Source organism: Mesocricetus auratus, unplaced genomic scaffold (assembly GCF_017639785.1).
Source record: "Mesocricetus auratus isolate SY011 unplaced genomic scaffold, BCM_Maur_2.0 Super-Scaffold_100013, whole genome shotgun sequence".
NCBI lineage: Eukaryota > Metazoa > Chordata > Mammalia > Rodentia > Cricetidae > Mesocricetus > Mesocricetus auratus.
Genome location: NW_024429196.1, coordinates 29,999,360 through 30,008,588, shown reverse-complemented (window position 1 = coordinate 30,008,588; position 9,229 = coordinate 29,999,360). Strand labels below are relative to the sequence as shown.

Sequence of the window (9,229 nt, the reverse complement as noted above, 5' to 3'; positions counted from 1 at the left end):
TCTGAGATACCATCTTATACCTGACAGAATGGCTAAGATCAAAACACTGATGACAGCTTATGCTGGAGAGGATGTAAAGTAAGGGGAACACTCCATTGCTGGTGGGAGTACAAACTTGGAAATCAATATGGCAGTTTCTCAGAAAATTGGGCATCAATTTACCTCAAGACCCAACAAAACCACTCTTAGGCATATATCCAAAGGATAAACAATCATACCACATGGACCTTCGCTCAACTATGTTCATACCAGCATTGTTCATAATAGCCAGAACCTGGAAACAACTTAAATGTCCCTCAACCAAAGAATGGATAAAGAAAATGTTGTACATTTACACAATGTATTATTGCTCAACAGTAAAAAACAATGGCATCTTGAAATCTCAAGGCAAATAGATGGAACTAGAAAAAAATCATTGTGAGTGAGGTAACCAAGTCCCAGAAATACAAATATGGTATGTACTCATTCCAAAGTTGATATTAGACCATAAAGCAAAAGATAACCAGCCTACCATCTGTAACTCCAGAGAACCCAAAGGAGGACCCTAAAAGAGGCACACATGGAGAGCCACAAGAAGAGGAAATAGTTAAGGTCTCCTGGGTAAACTGAGAGTGATGGTAAAAGGGAGAGTGTGGGAGATGGAAATGTGAAGGATAAAGATGGATGAGTTGGGTGAGGAATGGAGGTGGAAGGAGCTACTATGGAGTTAGGGGAAAAAATCTCAGGAATCTACCAGGATGACCCCAGCTGAGACTCCCAGAAATAGTGGAGGATATCTGAACAGGCCTTCCCTATAATCAGATTAGTGACTACCCTAATTGTCATCATAGAACCTACATCCAGTAACTGGTGGAAGCAGAAGCAGTGACCCACAACTAAGCACTGGCCTGAACTCCTGGAGTTCAGTTGAAGAGAGGGAGGAGCGCTAATATGAACAAGGGTGGTCAAGTGCATAAAGGAGAAAACTGCAGACAGCTGACCTGAGCTAGTGGGAGCTCATGGACTATGAATTGATAGCTGAGGAAACTGCATAGAACCAAACTAGAACTTCTGAATGTGGGCAACAGTTGTGTAACCTGGTCTGTTTTTGGGACCCTTGAGAATGGGACCAGGACCTATCCCACGTGCTTTTTGGAAACCATTCCCTTTAATGGAATACCTTGGTCAACTTTGCTACAGGGAAGAGGAGCTTAGTCCTGACTCAACTTGATATACCAGACTTTATTGACGACTCCCCAAGGGAGGTCTTATCCCCTCTGAAAAGTGGTTGGAGATGGAATAGAGGATAGAGGAGGGAGGGAGGAGTAAACTGATGATGGTATGTAAAATTAATTTTTTAAAAATGTTTTAGGGGGTCGGGGGAGCTGGCGTAAGAGCAGCGGGGGTCTTGGCACCCTGCGCAATCGTGGGGAGCAGGACCTGAGGGTTATAGGAGGAACATGGCGCCCTGGACACTCTGGCGCTGCTGCTAAAGCGTGATGGGCTGGGTTCCGGTGCTCTTCATCACCTTTGCGGTCGCCTGGTCCTACTATGCGTACGTGGTGGAGCTGTGCGTGTTTACTGTTTCTGGAAAAGGAGAAAACGGAAAGACCGTTGTTTACCTTGTGGCTTTCCATATGTTCTTTGTTATGTTTGTATGGTCCTATAGGATGACAATATTCACATCTCCCGCTAGCCCCTCCAAAGAGTTCTACTTGTCAAACTCTGAAAAAAAACGTTATGAGAAAGAGTTCAGCCAAGAAAGACAGCAAGACATTTTGAGAAGAGCGGCCAGAGACTTGCCAGTCTACACCACATCAGCTTCAAAAGCTGTCCGATACTGTGAAAAATGTCAGTTGATTAAACCTGATCGGGCTCATCACTGCTCTGTGTGTGACAGATGTGTTCTTAAGATGGATCATCACTGTCCATGGGTGAATAACTGTGTGGGATTTACTAATTACAAATTTTTCATGCTTTTTTTGTTGTATTCCCTACTGTATTGCCTTTTTGTGGCTGCAACAGTTTTAGAGTATTTTATAAAATTTTGGACGCATGAACTGAGAGAGTCACATGCAAAATTCCCCGTACTTTTCCTTTTCTTTGTTTCTGCAATGTTCTTTGTCAGTGTGCTCTCACTATTTAGCTACCACTGCTGGCTAGTTGGAAAAAAACAGAACAACAATAGAGTCTTTCCGTGCACCTTTCTGTTTTCTTATGGAATAGATGGAAATGGTTTTTCTCTTGGATGTAGTAAAAATTGGAGGCAAGTCTTTGGTGATGAAAAGAAATACTGGCTAGTTCCGGTATTTTCAAGCTTGGGTGATGGCTGCAGTTTTCCTACTCGCCTTGTGGGGATGGACCCAGAACAAGCCTCTGTTGCAAACCAGAACGACTATGTCAGAAGTAGTGGCTCAATCAACCTTTTCCTATCAAACCACTTAGTGAATCAAAAAACCGTTTGTTGGACAGTGAATCTCAGTGGCTAGAGAATGGAGCTGAAGAAGGCATCACCAGATCAGGGACAAATAACCATGTTACAGTCGCAATAGAAAATTGAGTACCACTTATTCATAACTAACCATTTGATGAGTGCAAGGTATATAAAACACATTTTGGACTATTTTTGGTTTTATTTGCAAGAAAAATGATTGGTGGAATGAAATAATTGAAGTATAATAAAAGATATGGTTTTTAAAAGGGAGCGTTTGTACAGTTTGCTGGATCCACAGGAGCACTACAGAGCAGAAAGATACCTTAATTTTTAGTGTCATTTATGCAGCATTGCCTCACAGCTTAAAAGTGACTTAATTTTCCTTTGGAAATAACACCTGTCTTGACATGCTATCCTCACATGTTAACATGGCATTTGTATTTCTAACAACTGAGTTAAAACAATAGAGTTATTTCTTAGTATCCACATAGATTTTCACCCCAAAAACAAACTAAAGAGTCTTGAAGTAGATCTAGGCCAAAGGGTAACTAAAAATGATATCCACATCACTGATTCTTGCGCTGCATAAGGGAAAGAAAATATTGCTTTTTTTATTAGATGTTTACTAAATTATAATTGCTGTTTTATACTTTTCAACATTTTAATAAAGATTTTTTACATATTGGCTATGAAATAACACTCAGAAGGATTCAGATACCTAAATATAATCATTTAGAACATTGAAGATGTTGATACAAATCAGCGAGGGTTTAGTTAGAAGCATTATAATACAAGTGGAACACACCCGTAATCCCAGAACTCAGGAGGCTGAGGCAGGACTGCTGTGAGTTGTCTTACCTAGGTTACACAGGGACTATATCCAAAGAGCAGAGAAGAGCAGAAGAAGCACTAATAGGGTGTAGTGTGTGCCAAGGCTCAGAGGAAACGTGGAAATAAAAGAAGTATTCTGGGTACGCTCTGCTCTTTGATTCCTATTTGTTGAATTTTCAGGGATGTTTATATGGCCGTGGAAGCACAGAATTCATGTTCTATACAAGGATCCAACGGTGTGATGACTAGGTGGAAGTGGCTAATGAAAAGAAGAAAGGCAGAAGGAATATTTTAAACAGTGAAAAAGTGTGTAAGCTACAAAATGCTAATGAACAGACTTTGAGTTTAGTGATGTCTAAAAGTTACTGTGGTACTTTACAGTAATCTTAATAGCTTAAACAGTGACTGAAAATGCACTTTAGATGAAGGTGAAATAAATAAAATAAATTCCCAGACTTGGGCTGGAGAAATGTTTCAGTAGATAAAGGCACTGGCTCCCAAACCTACAACCTGATATGAGCCACATGCTGGAAGGAGAGAACCAATTCCCACATGTCTTCTGACATTCACATGTGCACTGTAGTGAACATAGACACTACTTTTTAAATTCACAGACTCTTGGCAAATGTGAAATCTTTAGTCTGACTCCCTAACAGTCACCTGATGGCTTTAGCAGGAATGGTTGTATCAGGAGGCTAGCCCAGTGTTCTATAGAAAGACAATGTAGAGATGCTGTTCTCAGTTTATACTGAGACCAACAGAGAGAAGTCTCACTCAGATATGTAGGTATCGGGCTATATGGGATTGCAAAGGAGAGTGCATCCTGGGTGAATTGGACTACAGGACGCCCAGTATTCCCCAGTGTTGAAGTGCGCAAAGCAACCTTGCTTTTCATCTATTCATCAAGTGTCTCTGGAGTCCTCTGTATCAGACATTATACTATAGATAGTGCTGTGATTTCCCAATCCTGCATAGATCAAGATACCTACTATTCCAACTTTGCAATTTGAGGAACTGGTTGAATTCTCATTGACTGCACTAATTCTGAATCTTAAGTAACTTCTTGGACCAAAGGAGTAAGTTAGCTTAGGAACCGTGGTTTAAAATGATTCTTTTAAAAAAATGAATTAAGAATTACAAATTACTACTAGGCATGCTGGCACATGCTGGTAGTCTCAACACTTGGGAACCTGAGGCAAGAAAGTCAGGTTTATTTTCAGCTTTGTAGTGAGTTCAGAAGTAGCCTTTGCTACATGAGACCCTCTATCAAAAAAAAAAAAACAAGAGAGAGAAAAAGATCAATTACCAACCAAAACTACAACCTCAAATTGATAGTTTTCATGCTGCTTTTAGAAGTATCCAGATCCTCTGTTTCTGTATTTAGATCAAGGGATTTGCATGCACCTGGCACAGTTTGCGCCTTAACATACTATTATGTACAAGCATCATCTTTCTGATGTTTTTATCATTTGTTTATTAGCATAGTAAATTTTTTAGGTTTTGGCTTTGGTAGCCCTTATAGCCAACATTTTGCCCCACTCTAAAATATTTACGTGGTTCTTTTTGTTTGTTTTGTTTTGTTTTCTTTTTTTGTTTGTTTGTTTTTATTTTCCAGTTTAAATTTAGATAAGAAACAAGGTTGCTTCACAAGTCAGTTCTAGGCCCCTCTCCCTTTCCCTCCCCTCCTCCCGTGCCCTCCCCCCAACCTCCCCCTTATCCCCTCATTCCCCCAGGGAGGGTGAGGCCCTCCATGGGGGTGTCCATAGTCTGTCATTTCATATAGGGCAGGGCCTAGACCCTTCCCCAAGAGTTCAGGGTAAGAGTGCACCTCACATTGTTCTATGGGAGTCCAAAGTCCGTGTGTATACTTGGGATGGGTACTGATCTGCTGCCCAAGGCTCAATAGATTACCTAGGCCTCCTCACTGACACCCAGATTCAGGGGGTCTTGATCAGTCCCATGCTGGATTCCCAGGCTGATGCCTGGGATTCAAGAGATAACCTTTGTCTGGTCAACTGTTTCTGGGGGTTAAACCAGCCCAGTCTTAATCCTTTTGATCATCAGTCCTCCCTCTCTGTTACTGGCTTTCTTGAGTTCAGCTCAGTACTTAACCAAGGGAGTCTGCCTCTTCTTCGCTCAGCCACTAAAAGAAATTTCTGTTTCCCAGACTCTCTGGCCATAGGATTGTAGGCTGGCACTCCCCAGATCTATGTCTAAAATCCATATATGAGAGAGTACATGCCATGTTTCTCTTTTTGTGACTGGGTTACCTCACTCAGGATGGTTTCTTCTAGTGTCATCCATTTGCCTGCGAATCTCATGATTCCATTATTGTTTTCTGCTGAATAGTACTCCATTGTGTAGATGTACCACATTTTCTCTATCCACTCTTCGGTTGAGGGACATCTGGGTTTTGTTTTGTTTTAGTGCTGGGGAATCCAGCCCAGGACTTTGTGCATACTAGAAAAGTCCTTACCACTGGTCCTGGCTGAATATGTCCATGCATATCAGTGGCAGTTCATTAGGGGCCAGCAAGTGGTATGGGAACCAAGGAAGGCTGGCTCTTCAGTATTTCAACTGGCATTGAGTCTACTATCTGCTGGGAAGACCAGGTTAAAATTAAGCTTTGCCAAAATTTCAAACACTTGAACATTTGTAAACAAAAAAAGTTGAATTTCAGGTCTTTCCCTTGCCATTAAAAACATTAGACAGGAGACTTAGTTTATTGGGTACAGAGGTACCTGACATTCAGTACCTGCGGCACCTGGCCACTGTCACTGTGCCAACCAAAGCAGCTGCAGTATACCAGCTATTGAAATGAATATGTTTACAAAGTTGAGTTTTCTCCTCACATAAGAATGATTTTTTAAAAACTTTTTATATAGTGGCTATGATTCAATGTGTTATGAGCATAACAGGTCAGCTTGCATAAACATATGGTGTTTTACTTGAATTTTAATTCTTACAGAAAGCAGATTTTGACTGTTTACAGGAATGCTTGAGATGAGTCATGAGATCTCCCATTCTCTCTGAATCAAACCTATATTAAGGGGATAGGGTTAGAGCCTGAGTATTTGGGGCATTGAAGATGCAATAACTCAGAAATATGCTTAGCTTACATCTCGTTCTACAACCAGTACTTCTATCGGTGGATAAGTATTTTTAACTAATCTGATATTAAATCATATTTTTGCGTTTCAGTCAAATTAACAAGAACATATGTAAAAGTACAGATAAGATATAAATCTAGGGATCCAGGAAACCAGAGGAACCAGGGGGACCAGGGGACCAGCTGTTCAGGCGGGTCCACTGCCTGGGGATCGCCTGGGAACTTCACAGAGCTTCCAATCCCGGTGGGAGCCACACACGACAGATCCCAGGAATTCTCTCCCACCAACAACACCAGGAAACTAGCTGATCCACAGAGACCAGGGGACCAGCTGTTCCTGCAGGTCCAGGAAAACACAGGAGCCAGGGAGACCAGGGGACCAGCTGTTCCGGAGGGCCCAGGGACCAGAACAAGGACAAAGAATAGAAGAACTACCAGATAATTGGACTTGGTAGCACCCACCAAAAGCAACTCTGGTCTCATAACCACCAGACCAGTAAGGGGCTCTTTCTGCACCCACTAGAAGAAGAGATGGGAAAGAGACAATACAAAAACACACTCAGCAACAGAAAAACAAATATGACACCACCAGATTCTAGACACGAAGCAGAAGAGAATGACCTTAAAACCACTTTCATGAAAATGATAGAGGCCCTAAAATAGGATATAGGAAAATCCCTCAAAGAAATGAAAGAAAAAAACAAACCAAAAAATGCAAGAAATGGAAGAAAAAGCAAACCAAACAAGGCAGGAAATGGAAGAAGAAACAAAGCAAAAAAATGCAAGAAATGGAAGAAAAAACAAAACAAAAACTGAAAGAATTGGAAGAAGAAACAAACCAAAAAAGGCAGGAAATGGAAGAAAAAACAAACCAAAAAATACAAGAACTGGAAGAAAAAGCAAACCAAAAAATGCAAGAAATGGAAGAAAGAACAAATGAAAAAAATCATAAAATGCAACAAATGGACGAAAATTGCAAGAAAGAATACAAACAGTGCAAGGGTTGAAAACTGAAATAGAGACAATAAAAAAACACAATCTGAAGAAAGGCTGGAAATAGAAAAGCTGGGCAAACGGTCAGGTACTACCGATACAAGCATTACCAACATTATATAAGAGATGGAAGAGAGAATCTCAGATGTTGAAGATACACTAGGAAAAATGGATTCATCAACCAAAGAAAATCTTAAGTCCAACAAATCCTTAACACAAAACATCCTTGAGTTAGGCTCAGTGTTTAGCTGTGGGAGTCTGCCTCTGCTTCCTTCAGCCATTGGGTGAAGGTTCTGTTTCCCAGACTCTTTGGCTGTGGGATTATAGTCTGGCACTCCCCACATCTATATCTAAAATCCATATATGAGAGAGTACATACCATGTTTGTCTTTTTGTGGCTGGGTTAACTCACTCAAGATGGTTTCTTCTAGTGTCATCCATTTGCCTGCAAATCTCAGGATTCCGTTGGTTTTTTTTCTGCTGAATAGTACTCCATTGTGTAAATATACCACATTTTCTCTATCCACTCTTCAATTGAGGGGCATTTAGGTTGCTTCCAAGTTCTGACTATTACAAGTAATGCTGCTATGAACATAGTGGAACGATGTCCTTGTATGAATGTGCATCTTTTGGATATATGCCTAAGAGTGGAATTGCTGGGTCTTGAGGTAGACTGATTTCCATTTTTCTGATGAGTGTCCATACTGATTTACAAAGGTGCTGTACAAGTCAGCACTCCCACCAGCAGTGGAGGAGTGGTCCCCTTTCTCCACAACCTCTCAAGCATAAACCGTCATTGGTGTTTTGATTTTAGCTACTCTGACAGGAGTAAGATGGTATCTCATAGTTGTTTTGATTTGCATTTCCCAGATGGCTAGGGATGTTGAGCGCTTTCCCAAGTGCCTCTCAGCCATTTTAGACTCCTCTATTGAAATTCTCTATGTAGTTCTGTAGCCCACCTTTTAATTGGATCCTTGGTTTTTGGAGAGTTGCTTCTCGAGTTCTTTGTACATTTTTGAAGATAAGCCCTGTGTCAGATGTGGGGTTGGTGAATATATTTTCCCATTCTGTGGGTTGCCTTTTTGTCTTGTTGAATGTGTCCTTTGCCTTACAGAAGCTTCTCAGTTTCAGGAGATCCCATGTATTAATTGTTGACCTCACTGTGCTACTGGAGTTATGTTCAAGAAGTGGTCTCCTGTACGAATCCGTTCAAGGGTACCACCAACTTTCTCTTCTAAGAGGTTCAGTGTGGCTGGAGTTCAGTGTGGCTCAGCAGTTAAGAGTACTGGCTGCTCTTCCAGGGGACCTGGGTTCCATTCCCAGCACCCACACGGCAGCTCACAAGTTGGCATGGATGGTATGATGAAGAGCATTACTATTGAGGGATATTAATAACCATTTATTGCTCATTCTCCTTTGATTTGGAATGGTTGTTGGTGATGGAATTATGTGTGGAATTTCACCCCTTTTTTATTTTGGCTGTTGGTAGAGAGAGATTCTCTAATGCCTATGTTTTCTGGTTGTAGTTAACTTCCTTGGGTTGGAGTTTTCCTTCCAGAACTTTCTGTAGGGCTGGGTTAGTGGATATGTATTGTATGCATCCAGTTTTGTCATGGAATATCTTGTTTTCTCCATCTATAGTGATTGAAAGCTTTGCTAGGTATACTAGTCTGGGCTGGCATCCATGGTCTCTTTGTGTTGGTATAATATCTATCCAGGACCTTCTGGCTTTCAGTGTTTCCATGGAGAAGTCAGGTCTGATTCTGATATGTTTGCATATATATGTTACTTGACCTTTTTTCTTATCTGCTCTTAATAGTCTATCTTTATTCTGTATATTTGGGGTCTTGATTATTATGTGGTGAGAGGCCTTTTTTTGGGTT

At 41.0% G+C, this 9,229-nt stretch overlaps 1 protein-coding gene across 1 annotated transcript in view; it reads right to left on the bottom strand.

Moving 5' to 3' along the window:
- Positions 1-1,201: 1,201 nt before the first annotated feature.
- LOC101841539 (3-alpha-hydroxysteroid dehydrogenase) overlaps positions 1,202-9,229 on the bottom strand; it is a 44,937-nt gene continuing 36,909 nt past the window's right edge. The window contains exon 9 of the mRNA XM_040755559.1: positions 1,202-1,566. Within this exon, the coding sequence (XP_040611493.1) occupies positions 1,329-1,566 (238 nt within the window). The 3' untranslated portion in view covers positions 1,202-1,328. The remainder of the gene's footprint in view (positions 1,567-9,229) is intronic.